At 36.3% G+C, this 14,410-nt stretch overlaps 1 protein-coding gene across 7 annotated transcripts in view; it reads right to left on the bottom strand.

Annotated features, from left to right (window-relative positions):
- Lcorl (ligand dependent nuclear receptor corepressor like) overlaps positions 1–14,410 on the bottom strand; it is a 212,691-nt gene that overhangs the window by 54,376 nt on the left and 143,905 nt on the right. For 6 of the 7 annotated variants that reach the window (XM_008826859.3, XM_029560508.1, XM_029560509.1 and 3 more), the window contains one exon: positions 238–489. In XM_008826859.3, the coding sequence (XP_008825081.1) occupies positions 238–489 (252 nt within the window). Of the gene's footprint in view, positions 1–237; positions 490–3,772; positions 3,947–14,410 lie in introns of those variants that run through there. The other variant, XM_029560512.1, reaches the window with a different exon arrangement.

Raw genomic sequence — 14,410 nt, 5'->3', positions numbered from 1 at the left:
TATCTATCTATCTATCTATCTATCTATCTATCTATTTATCTATCTATCTTTCTTTTTGAGAGAAGGTCTCGCTATAGCTCCAGCTGGCCTATAAGTCACTATGCAGAGACCAGACTGGCCTCTGTCTCACAGAGATCTGCCTGCCTCTGTATCCTGAGTGCTGGGATTAAAAGCATGCACCACCATGCCCGGCTTAAAACAAAATTATACATTCCTAAAAAAATAAAAACAACTTACCTTGCTGAGTATTCTGTTCTTGCATTCGATTCACAGTGAGGTCTAAGGGGCCTTCCTGTTCTTCCTGAAGCGAGTTTTCTGCTTGATTCATTTGGATACTTTTACATATGAGACTTGGTCCAATTGAACCATTTCTGTTTTCTTGAATTTTACCACTTTTTGAAATGTATTCAATTGCAAACTGACGTATCATCTTTTTCATTAATTCCTGAGCAACTAGGGGAATGTTAGGATCACAGTTCTGAGGAAGATCTAGGGAAGAAATAAATGCAATAAACATTAAAACCAAGTATGAATGACACAACTGAAAGTTGCTTTTTGAACAAAGAAATCATAATATTGGTCACTCAGCATCAGTCCACAGTCTCCAGTGGTTAGAAATAGGACTACATAGAAAGAGTTTTATATCTTTTCGAAAATGTGACATTTAAAAACTTCATTTCTTTTAATCTTTCTCCATTCCAAACTAAAATATAAAGACACAGGAGAACTTATTTTCATAATTTTAATTGTCAATCATTCTATTAGATGTTTAGTATCTGAATATGAACTTTATATATAAACAAAATGTAAGCAACACACAAAATACATCATTGCCTAAGGAAATATCAAAACTGTTAGAACTCTGTGCCAATTAATTTTCAAGTTCTGTCAAATACATGTTCCATATTACCTTAATATCTAACCATGAACTACTATTCTTGGACCTGCTAGAGCTATTACAAAATATATAATATATTACTTCTTTCAAAACATAGGATTTTCAATTCTGAAAAGACATTTGGAGAAGGGACCAGGTGCATTTAAGAGTAACACTTTCATCTTCACTTTCATTCTCTGATTAGAACCTGAGAGGAAAGAAGAACATTGTCTTGGGCAGTGAATCAAAAGACCTAGCTCTAGGTTGAAATCTTAACCATCTCTGTGAAATTAGGATGCCCATCCATCTCCATTCATTAAAACAGAAAGGAAAGAATTTGGGAAGTCCTAACAGGGTTTGGTCATAAAATGCTGCTGAAATCATGTAATAAAACTATAGGTAGAAAAAAATGGAACTGTGTCTGGTACATACACAGTTCAGTAAATGTGATATGTTATCAGAGGTGACAGTTTGTAAGAATAAGAGAAACAAGTAGATACGGAGTGAATGGTCATATTTTATTTCAAACACAAAATGGCAAGTAAGTTTTATTACTAATTGGGTTGACAAGTTTTAAGGTCCTGTGGCACTAAAAGGTCAAAAATTGTTTCCATCATATAAATCCTAATTAAAGTGAACTATCAGAGTAAGTTCCTTCATTAGTCTCAGGAATTCAAAACATAGAACATTTTTAAATTACTACCTTGAATATTGAAAGGCTTTTATGGAAATTCTTCACATTTTAAAAAATAATCTCATTTTACACGATGTGTTTTCAAGAGATAGCACCTTTATACTTAGGTATTTTTGCTAGCTACCCTGCAATTTATTGACCTGTGTTACTTCATGAATTCAAAATGATTAAACTTAGCACAGAAGGAGCAGAAACACAAGTCAACTCATCAGGTAACCAGTTATACTTTACAACTGATTTTTAAAGCTAACTTTAAACTATTTTATTCACCTAAGTCACTTTTTGTCTCCTTTGAGGAAAATGTACTTGTGAGGGAGGAATAATAAAAGAAGCAGAGACAATGTTTCTTAGGTACTGATTAGTTGGGGGTGCCTCCAAAATCAAACCGTAGTGACTAAAAAAGGACATGACAACTTAAGATCTAGGTGAGGGCATGTAACTCAAGTTTATAGGTAAGTAGTATCTGAATGAGTGTGCACAGATTGCATGCAAACACCATGCCATTTCATATAAGAGACTAGAGCAGCCACAGACTTTTAGTATCAGGCTCCTGTGGGCTGAGGGGTGGTCTAGAAAGGAGTCCTCCATGTATATTGAGGAAAACTGCCATTTGGCTAGAAAAGAATGCTGCCACATAAAAGAGAGCTGACTGCTTTTGTCCAAGATGGATTTTCTTATTTTTTGCCCTACTTCTTCATTTTTCAAAGTTAACTAATTAAAAAGTGTGCCAGCCTTCTGTGATTCCTGTGCCTTCGGGTGTGATGCTATCATCGAGTCCACTCCATGGTATACTACAGGTAGCCAAGGCAACCGACAGCATACCGTGTAAGTATTTATTGAGAAATTAACTTATGAATGACTGAGGTTTCCAACTCACAAACTGCTAATGTGGGTCCTCCTATTCACTCATACTGATGCTTTCCTGCACTTGCTCCTGCCTTCTCTAGCTTTTCCCACTTCATTTCTCCCATTAACAATGAGTAGCTATTTGGGAGGCTCACATGAATAGAGAGAAGTGTCCAGCAAGTGATCAATAGTGAGCTTCCTGGACACACATTTGCCAAAGTAATCAAATTTTGAAAGAACGAAACCCTAGCTAACCTCAGGAATGGAGCCATGCCAAGAAACTGTGAGCTAAATCTATCCAGCTAAGGCATTTTCAGATTTGTGAACCAGAAAAAAATATGAAATAGTAAATGTTTATGGCTTTAAATGGCTACATTTTGAAGGTAATTTGTTATAAGGCAATAAATAGTGTAGACTTTTGTTATATATTGTTGGGATGCTATTCTAATAAAAGATCAAAACTGTGTCTTTAGAATCAGGCACTAAGCTTTGACGATAATATTAATGAAAGCCTAAAATAATCTGAAGTTTCAATTAACGTAAGATGACTCATACTCTTTGAGATTACAGAGGTGAGAACATGTAGGAAAATTAGGTAAATATTATTGGAAATCAGAGGAAAGAATATATATTTATTAGGTAGCAGCAAAATGATCTTGTCTACAGTAAGCTGCAAAGCAGAAATTGTGCTAATACTGGATGATCTAACTAGGGGAATTCCTTGTCTTTTTCGTTGTGAGCCTGAGCCTGAGCCTTTAACGGCTGCGCCAGCTCTCCAGCCCTAATTTTTTTTTTTTTTTTTTTTTTTTTTTTTTTTTTTTTTTTTTGTGGTTTTTTTTTTTTTTTTTTTTTTTTTTTTTTTTTTTGTCCAGGGGAATTTCTGAATAAAACCTTGAAGTTGCCCTTTGTATTCTTCTTGCTTACAGTAAAATGCAAAAAGAGGACGATAAACTAAGTGAAGAAGAGTTTAAAATAAAAGATATTAGGCCATAGATTAAAAACTCTCAAATCTAAAGAAAGAGCAAATGATAAAATTAAGAATGGTTATTGAGAAAAGATCAAATCAGAAAAACAGCTAGGAAAATGTGTTTTGGAAAACTTCATGGAATAGTGCTGAGAAGTGATTAAACAAATATCAACAACAAACCTGGTATGCTAGACAGCTTTAGTTGTCACCTTGACATACCTTGGTGGAGGGAGCCTCTATTGGGGAATTCCCTCCATTGATGGCCTGTGGCCATGTCTGTGGGGTATTTTCTTAAACTGCTGAGTGATGTGGGAGGGACCAGCCCATTGTGGGTGGTGCCAGCCCTGGGCAGGTGGGCCTGTGCTGTCTAAGTCAGGAGGTTGAGCACAGGCCAGGCAATAAGCTGCATTCCTCCAAGGTCTGTGCTCCAGGTTCCTGCCCCGAGTTCCTGCATTGGCTTCCACTGATGAGGAACTGTGCTTGTAAGCCAAATGAACCCTTTCTTCCACAAGTTGATTTGGACAGTGTTTTTATCACAGCAACTGAAGGCAAACTAGAACACCTGGCAAAGAGAATCATCTGATTTCCAATGGTTGTCACACTAAAGTATTTAAAATACTCATATTTTTAACATAATATTATGGAATATGGAAGGAAAAAAATTATGCCCCACATATGAGGGAAAGTGAGCAAGTACCGCCTCTGAGGAAACCTAACATTTTACTTGATAGAAACATTTTTTAAGAAATTCTGCTTCTACCTCTTAGTAAAAAAAGAAGACAACAAATACGTTTTTCAACTATACTTGCAAATAAATTATTGAATACTCTTACAAAATGAAAAAAATATTATTTTTATTATTTTTTTTAGAATTTCATATATGAATATTGTATTTGCATTATTTCTATCCCTCCTAGTCCTCCTCCAACTCCTTCCATGTCTCCCCACACCCTCCCAAATAACTGTCATCTTCTTTGATCACAATTGTTACATATACATACAGTCTTTATAAATACACACATATATAAAATACACTGGGCTCATTTAGTGGTGCTCATGTGTACTTGTGATTAGGGCTGCCCCCTTGGGATTAGATAACCTTTTAGGGAGCTAGTGCCTGGCAGGCTAGTCCCTGGCGAAAACTGAGTGTCCCTCCCTCAGCATCTACTGACTGCCTGTAGCTCTTCAGATCTTGAGGTGGGACCTCGTGACATTCCCCACAACTACCTTGGCATGACAACTGGTTTCATAACCATATGCAGATCTTGTTAGACTAACATACTATGGATATTTGTGTAGCTTCCCTATCATGTCTAAAATGCTTTAACTAGCAGCAGGTTAGACAAAGACTTCAAATCAGCCTTTTTAAAACAGGCTCAAAGAACAAGGAAATAGTTCATCAACCAAAATATGAGGACAGAGGATAAACACATGATAATGTCCCAAATTTGATAATAAAACATTTATTTACACGTTAAGAAGTTCAGCCAAATGACAAGCAGACTCTATGAGAGGTTCAAATTCAGACACATTCGCATTGAATTGTCGGATACAAAGGGAGAATAACCTTGAATGTAGCAAGAAACACAGATCACCACATACAAGGGATGCTCAGAAAAAGTTAACAGGCAACTTCACCTTAGAAACCATGGAAGCTAGAAGAAACAAGAGTATATCAGGCCAGTTAAAAACAATATAACCATATAATCAAATACAGTATAAATGTATTTTTGTCTGAAAATTATAAATGTATGTTTTTGCTTCCATATTTTCTTTCCTCCTAATCTCATTTAGAAAGAAAATGCATAAAGCAGTAATGAGTAAATTACATTGGTGGACAAACAATGTATAAAAACATAACATGGATAACAACAACATAAAGAAAGCAAAGCAAAATGGAGACTTGCATGAACAAACTTTTAACATGCTTCTGAAGCTGATTTGGTATTAGTTCAAAGTAGACTGCTGTATGTAAAGATGCTAACTATGAGGCTGGAGAGATGGCTCAGTGGTTAAGAACACTGGTTGCTCTTGCAGAGGGCCTGGGTTTGGTTCCCAGCACCCACTCAGTAGCTAACAACTGTCCATAACACCAGATCTGATGCCCTCTTCTGGCCTCTGTAGGTGCTGCACCCAGGCAAAACACTTGTATGCATAAAATAAATAAAAGATAAAGAATTTTTAAACTATGCTAACTGTAATCCTCAAAGCAATCATCAAGAAAATATCTGAAAAAAATAAAATACAAGAAACAACATAATTAAATGGTATACCAGAAAAGATCACACACACACACACACACACACACACACACACACACACACAAACCCATAATGGAGGCAAAAGGAAACCAAAAACAAATTAAGATGTGATGAAATGAATAACTTGACAGATATAAATTCAAATGTATTAGCATTTACACTAAATGTAAATGGATTAAATATTCCTAGTAAAAAAAAGAGACTGGTAGAATAGATTTAAAATTTAATTTAATGTCAAAAAAGATGTATTAACTCAAATACTCAAACGGGTTTGAAGAAAAAGAGTAGAAAAAATGCATCCCATGAAAATGATAACCAAAATGGATAAAAAGAGACAGAGGAACACAGATAAACAACAATCAATAAGCTTCGAAGTATACATATAAAGTATTGTGGAATAACAGAAGGATATGTATTGTTTTTGAGTACACATGAATTCTCCAAGAATCATGTTAGGCTTCAAAACAAATCCTGAGTTAAAAGAATTAAAAGTGTTTGCTGGGATGGAAAGATGGCACGGATGTTAAGAGCACTAAATTGCTCTTGTAGAGGACTCAGGATCAGTTCCCAGCACCCACATCATAGCTAACAACTGTCTGTAACTAAAGATCTAGGGGATCCAATGCCCTGTTCTTGCTTCAGTGGGCATTGTACAACATGTGTGCACTTACATACATGCAGGCAAAGCACTCATACACATAAGATAATAAAATATTTAATAACAAAAGAAAAACATTTCCTGTGTGTCAATATTAACAGAATAAAATTACAAATCAGCAGAAGGAAATTTGAAAAATGCACAAGCATAGAAATAAAGAAACACCACTAACCATGTGCTAAAAGCAAAAAAGGATAGAGCTAGATGCGGTGGCACATGCCTTTAATCCTAACACTTGGGAGGCAGAGAAAGGTGAATCTCTGTGAGTTCAAGGCTAGTGTTGTCTACATAGTGAGTTTCTGGCCAGCAGTGCTACATAGAGAGACCATATCTTAAAAAAGAACCAAAACTAAAAAAAAATTTTAAAAAAAGGAAATAGCTGTTTGTAAAGTATCTGTTGTGCCAACATGAGGACCTAATTTAACTGCCAATATCCATGTAAAAAGGTGAGTGTGGTAGTATGTGGCTGTAATCCCAGAGCAAGGGAGGGGACAAGAGGATACTTGGGGTCTCCTAGCCAGAGAGCCTAGGTGACCTGGTGAATCCCTAGTTCAATGAGAGATGCTGTTTCAAAAAATAAAGAGGAGAGTGACTGAAAGAGACACCCACCTCCACATGCATGCAACCTTGAGTTACAAGGAATATTAAAAAATAAAACAAAACAAAACAAAACAAAAACTACATAAGCCCCAAGTTACTAAAATTGGAATGAAAAAGTAATACCACTGACTTTTAGGAAACACACATAAATAGCAAGAAATAGTATAAAAAATGACACCTTGGCTGGGAGTGGTGTTGTACGCTTTTAATCCCAGCACTCAGGAGGCAGAGGCAGGAGGACCTCTGTGAGATCAAGGCCAGCATAGTCTCCAAAGTGAGCCCAGGCCAGCTGGAAAGAGACCAAACAGAAAAAAAAAAGAAAGAAAATGAACACTTTGATGAATTATATAACCTTAGACCTACATAAAATAGTCTAATTAAAAAAAAGCCTTCCAAACTGACTCAAGAAATAACACAAAATCTGAGTGAACTTAAGAGACTGAACCAATAAACAAAGATGCCAAAAATAAAAGTCCAAAAACAGATGGCTTCAATTTCAAATTAGCTAGACACTGAAACCAGCCATTTAAACAAGAATTAATTGAAATCCTTTGTAAACTAGTAGTAAAAAGAAGCAATTTCACCTTATGTCAAGACAGGTCAAAACAGTTAAAACAGCACATGAATACTATCGAATCAAAAGAGAATTATCCATTACACATGATAGACAGAGAGAGAGGGAGAGGGAGAGGGAGAGGGAGAGAGAGAGAAAGAGAGAGAGAGAATGAATCAGTCCTTAACGCTATATCAAATAGCATGCTGTTTCTGAGTACAGGTCTAGAAAACAGTTTGAAATCTGGTATGGTAATCCTTTCAATCCTCTTTATGCTCAGGACTGCTTTTACTATCCTGGGTCTTTTGTGATTCCATAAGAATTTGAGGATTTTTTTTTCCTATTCCTGTGAAGAATGTCGTGAGGATATTAATTAGGATTGAACTGAATCTATATTGTTTTGGTAGGATAGTCATTTTCACACTATTCTACCAATCCATGAGTACAGGAGGTCTTTCCATCTCCTTGTGTCTTCCTCAATCTTTCTTCAAAGATTTTCATTGTAGAGATATTATTTTTTTAATATATTATTTTTTTATGTGTATGTATGTATTGCCTGCATGTAAGTGCACCTGTGTCATGTAATGCCCGCAGAGGACAGAAGAAGCTGTTGGATCCCCTGGAACTGGAGTTACAGACAGTTGTTAGCTGCCATGTGGGTGATGGGATTCGATCTGGGTCTTCTGCAAGAACAGTCAGTGTTCTTAACTGCTGAGCCATCTCTCCAGCCCCCATTGCAGAGATATTTAATGTCTTTAGTTAGATTTATTTCTAGATGTTTTTATCCCTGAGGCTATTGTGAATGGGACTGTTTCTGTGATCTTTTTCTGATTGCTTATGACTTTTGTAAATTGACTGTGTACTTGCCACTTTGTTGATAGTATACATCATTTCTAGAAGTTTTCTAGTTGAATTTTTGGGATCTCTTATGATGTCATATCATTTGCAAACAGGGATAATTTGACCTCATCTTATCCAATTAGTACCTTTTTAAATTTCCTTCTCTTGTCTTATTGCTCTAGGTGGAGGTTCAAGCATTATACTGCAGAGTAAGGATAGTGGACAGACTTGTCTGGATCCTGATTTTATTGGGAATGCTTCAAGTTTTTCTCCATTTAGAATGATGCTGGCTGTACGTTTGTTGTATATAGCCTTAATTTGTTCCCTCAAGTCCAATTCCCTCTAGGATTTTTGTCATTAATGCATGTTGGATTTTGTCAAAGGTCTTTTCTATGCGTATTGAGATGATCATATGATTTTTGTCTTTAAGTTCATTTATATGATTTATTACATTTATTGACTTACATATATTGTACCATCCTTGCATCTCTGAAATAAAGCCAATGTGATAATGGTGGAAGATCTTTTTGGTACATGTCTGTATGGGATTTGGGAGCATTTTGTTGAGAATTTTTGCCTCTGTGTTCATTAGGCATGTGGCCCTACCTACAGTTTTCTTTTTGTGTGTGTCTTTACCTGGTTTTGGTATTAGAGTAAACCTTGCTTCAAAGGAGTTTGGGAATTCTCCCTCTGTTTCTATCTTTTTCAATAATTTAAGCAGTATTGGTTGTAGGTCTTCTCTGAAGGTCCAGTAAAATTCTGTTTCGAATCCATCTGGACCTGGGCATTTTTCAGTTGGGAGACTTTGTATTACTGTTTTGATTTTCTTATTTGTTATGGGTCTGTTTAAGTTGTTGATCTCTTCTTGCCTTAACTTTGGTGGTTCCAATGAATTTAGGCATTTTCCCATTTCTTTTAGATTTTCTAATTGAAGTATAGGTTTTTAAAGTATTCCTTTATAGTGTTCTGGATCTCTTTGGTGTCTGTTGTAAATGTTTCCCCTTTTGACTCTGATTTTGTTGATTTTAATTTGTTCTAGGTTAACCAGGCTTTAGTGGATGGACCCACATCGAAGGATATTTGGGGACATAAACTTGACTCGATAGGCCTTAACACATATGACAAGAGTACATGAAATCTGGTGGGAGAGACTATAAGAAGGTGCAAATAGGGAACAGGGTCTAAATATGATAAAAATGTATTGTATAACATTCTTAAGAGTTCAATAAAAATGCTATCAAACAGAGTCCAGCAATAAGTATAAAGGATTCTGCACTATAGAAGGATTTATCTTATGAGTTTGAGTCAGCATAAGAATCATTCAATGAAAAGCTACACATTAACAGAGCAACACAAAAAACATTATCTCCATAAATGCAGAAAAAGCACCAAACAAAATGCAATAAATCTTGATAATAAAAACACTAACAAATGAAATGAAAGAAATGAAAGAAAGCTACTTCACAAACATCATGGGTAATATAAAGAAGAGAGATTAAACAAAGTAAGGGTAGATGCACATAACACTCTGCTCAGTGTTGTACAGGGTTTGTTAGTAAGGGCAATTAGACAAGAAAACCAACCAATATATGCAGCTAGGAAAGGAAGAAGCATAAATATCTCTGTAGCTGTCCTGTATGTTCAGATTTTAAAAAAAATCCTACACACCTTTCAAGTGTGAGCTCATAATCATGTTCATAGAGTTACAGCATGCCAAATCAATATACAATTACACATTTATTTCTACACACCAGCACAAAACAATTTCAAAATAGAACTAGGAATTACACTGGTAACATAACAAAGAATAAAATATAGGAATAAGCTTTAAAAAGGAAGTAGAAAACATAAAAACAGAAAATTATACAATATAAACCACCCTCCCCTAAAACCCAGAAAATACACTCTGTATTCATGAATTGAATGATATTAATTAAATTGCTACAATAATACTCTGCAAAGTGATATATGGATTAAACATAATTCTTATCAAAATTTCAGCTAGCATTTTGTAGGAACTGAGGTTATTCTAAATTTCATATTAAAATGCAAGGGTCTCAGGACATACAGATCAATGGGAAAAGAGAGTTCCAAATAAAACCATAGAGGTACAATCAATTTATTGATGAGTACTAAAAGAACTGACTTCCCAATATAAGCTGTAAGAGCAGTTGCAAATTTACATGAAAAATAATGAAGTTGATTCTTCCCTAGACCATATACAAAAATAACTCAAAATCGACTGAAGATGTGGCTATAGTAGGCCAAACTATAACAATTCTTTGATTTTACACTAACTGCACAATGAACAACAGAACCAATGATTTGGGTTCACATTTCTCCAATGAAGGCGTTACTAATGAGCAGCAAAAACATGACAAAATGCTTAGCATCATTAGCAACTAGGGAAATGAAAATCAAAACCAGAGTGAGGTTTCATTTTATACCCAGAAGAATCTTCATAAATGAAAGAAAAAGAAAAAGTATTGGTGAGGATCAGAGGAAACTAGGAGGTAAAAGGTAAAACCACCTTGGAGTGCATCTGCAGTTCCTCAAAAGTATCAATGCAAACCTACCATCTGAGCCAGGAAACACCACATAGACAGAAGAAAACTGGGGCTATAGAGATGGTTCAGACATTAAGAGCACTGGCTGCTCTTGTAGAAGACCCAGGTTTGAATGCCAGCATTCACATGGCAGCTAACAATCTTTAGAAACTCCAGTTCCAGGAGACTTGATGCCCTCTACTGGCCTCCACAGGCACTGCATAACACGGGTGCACTAACACACATAGGCATAACACTCATGCACATTAAAAAAAAAAAAATCAAAAGCACAAGCACAAGCACATACAAAAGGTATACAAGAACACTCAATAGAGCATTATTCATAGTAGCCAATAAGTAGAACCAGCCAACAACTGTCATGGTAAAATGTACATAGTAAAATGTATATAACCACATGAGTGTTATTTAGCCACAAAAGGAACAAAGAATGACACTTGCTACAACATGGATTATACTTGAAAACATGCCAGTCTATGTGAAATTAGTGATAAATCTATATAGAAAAACTACTTAAATACTACAGTTAATGGCTTAAGTATGACTTAAATGTACAAGCCCCTCTCAAAGCTCATGTTTTGGAAGCTTAATCTCTAGAGAACTGGTAACAGTGGTGAATCATTAAGAGGTAGGGACTACTGGGATGCCCTTAAGTTATTCATGGCACTGAATGCAGAAGGAAGTAGGGTATCCCTTTGATAGATTTTTTAAAAACAATTTATTGAGAATTTCATACATGCATATAAAGTGTTTTGATCAAATCCATGCCCACTCCCTCCCCTCTAACTCCTCCCATATCTTCCCCGTTTTTCTGATAACTACATGTATTGTTTCTTCTTCTTCTTTTTTTTTAATAGGGCTTTTGGCTATTCTAACATTCACCCCTCTGAAGAGGTAACCCTAAAATCTTTTAAGTATTAGATAAGAGCTCCCAAATACTTTCGACATTTTTGGCCTTAGGAATGGAGTATGTTGCTAAGAGGCCCAAGGACACTGTGAGTTTTAGCCAAGAAACTGGATACTTTTCTTTGGGGTCTTTTTAACCCAACTTCTTAGCCAGTTCCTACCTCCTATTCTTATCACACTGTCCTCTGAAGAGGTTACCCATTTGCCAATCGGGAATCAGGACGCAGACTGCTCTGGCTTCTCCCATGCTGAACAGGGACACAAGGGTGAGCCAATTGGTTTGATAGATTTTTTTTTTAAATTACTTTTTAAAAAAGTGTTATGAGTGTTTTGCTTGCATGTATGTAAGCGCATTATGTTTGTGCAAACCCGCAGAGGCCAGAAGAGGATCACCTGGAACTAGAGATACAGATGGCTATTAACCACCATGTGGGTGCTGGGAACTTAACTTGGGTGCTCTGTAAGAGCAGCCAGTGCTCTTATGCTTTGTGCTGAGCCACGTCTCCAGCTCAGCCTTGGGGAATTTTTGTAAAGGGTTATCTTGTTAAACAAAGAGCAAGTCTAGCCCTGCTAGACTCTTGCTTACCACCTGCTCATGTGACCACAGACTAGCAGGCTTATCAGAGACTAGTGCATGCAGGTACCCAGTCTTGAACCTCTTAAGACTGCAAGCTAAAAAAACCTTTAGCACATAATTTTTAACAGAAATTTCATATATTTTTCACTTATTTTCAACTTTGACTAAAATTTTGCTAGATGTTCCTTTCACTGCTTTAAGTTCACTGCGAATACTCTTGGTTTTCTGATACCATTTTCAGTCAGAATGAGTTGTTTCTCTTCCACTTCCTACGCCTCTTAACAGTTGTATCTAATTTCATAAACCTCAACCTCCAATACAGTGTTAAACAGAACAGAGGTGCTGTGATATGAATATGTAATGCTCCCCACAGCCTCATGCATCTGAACACTTGGTCTCCACCTAGTAGTGCTGTTTATGAAGGTTATATATAGAGCCTTTAGGAAGTGCAGCCTTGCTGGAGGAAGTACTTCAGTGGGGGTAACTTTTGAGGCTTTATAGCCTGATCTGACTTGCTGTTCTTTCTCTGCTTCCTGACTGTGGATGCCACGTGACCAGCCAACCTCCTGCTTCTGTCTCTGTGCCTTCTCTGCCTGCTGCCATGTCTTCCCCACCACAGTGGACTCTACCCTTCTGGAACAGTGAGCCAAAGGAAATCCTCTGTCCTTTAAGTTACTTTGATCAAGGTGTTTTAGCATACCTACAGAAAAGAAACTGATGAAAGAGGTGGATAATGTTATTCAATTTTTTGTGGGCATCTTGCTAATGTTTCCAGAGTATTACATAGGATACATACATTTTATCATGTTAAAGAAATATGCTTCAAATCCTGTTTTATTGAATACATTTAAAAATTCAGAAACATATTTGAATTGTGTCAAAGGTCTTTTTGGCAGCAGTAGAGACAAATTTCCTTTTGGTTCCTCCTCAGTTAACATGCAAATTATATTAACATATTTCCAAAAGAAATGAACTATTTTATATTGTTGGAATAAATCTTATCTGACTGTAGTGCACGACTTCTCTAACATTGTGTGGAACTGTTCTGTTTTGTTTTTTGAGACAATGTCTTCCTATGTAACCCTGGCTGGCCACACACTCACACAACCTTGACTCAGCATGGAAATTGCTGCGCTGAAGAGAGTTGGGCCACCACAACTAGATGACTGCTACTTTGGTATTGAAATAGGTGAGATAGTTCTGTAATGTTGGCATCTGAACTCTTAAGATTTTTATCTAAGTTAGTATCACAACTTAAAGAAAAACTGGAGCATTCAGTTTGTAGTTCAGTGGTAGAACACCTATCTAGTACCTATCTGCTAACTGATTTAGAAACTTTTTTTAAATCTAGAAAAATTATCCTGATTATAGACATTTTGGTAAAGGAATTCTTTGAAATACTCTGAACTTGGTGCCTTTGTTGAGTTTTATTAATAAGATTTTCTTCTGAAAACAAAATGACCAGTTTAAGCTTTCAGTCTCTTCTGGGACAATTGTACAAATTCCATTTTGAAGGGAAATAATGCACCTCATCTAGATTATCCAAAATAGGGTCTTATGACTTTTAAAATTCAGCTTCAATAGCTATTTTCCACTTGTCACGTCATATACAGTATGTACATATGTTTTCTTCCTCTGTGTCAAGCCCTCTGCTCCCACTCCATGCTTGTAGATTAACTAGTGATTTATTTAGTTGACACTCTGGGAATCTGGCATTTTCTCTTACTTTAACTTTACATTTTAGTTTTACTGTTTTTTCCCCCCTACATCATTAACTCTTTATTCTTATTTTGTTTTTACATTTTGATAAGAATGTAAGTATCAAAGGCTTTCCCAATCACTGTTTTAATTATATCTTGTGCTGGTCAGTTCTTGTCAACTTGACACAAATTAAAGACACCTGGGAAGAGGGAGGGAGCCTCTGAATGGCAAGCATGGGATAGATGGCCTCTCCAGTTACTCTCCTGTTCGCCTCACACTGTTTGAACCCTGAGACTTTCTGTAAAAAGGCAGGGAAACAGTCACCCCCGCCCCAACCCCATCAGTCAGATTCAATTTCACCTGGGC

This window comes from Nannospalax galili, unplaced genomic scaffold (genome assembly GCF_000622305.1).
Source record: "Nannospalax galili isolate Female #2095 unplaced genomic scaffold, S.galili_v1.0 scaffold271, whole genome shotgun sequence".
In the NCBI taxonomy this organism is placed as follows: Eukaryota; Metazoa; Chordata; class Mammalia; order Rodentia; family Spalacidae; genus Nannospalax; species Nannospalax galili.
Note: the sequence above shows the minus strand (reverse complement) of the source record. Positions and strands in the feature narration are given on the sequence as shown.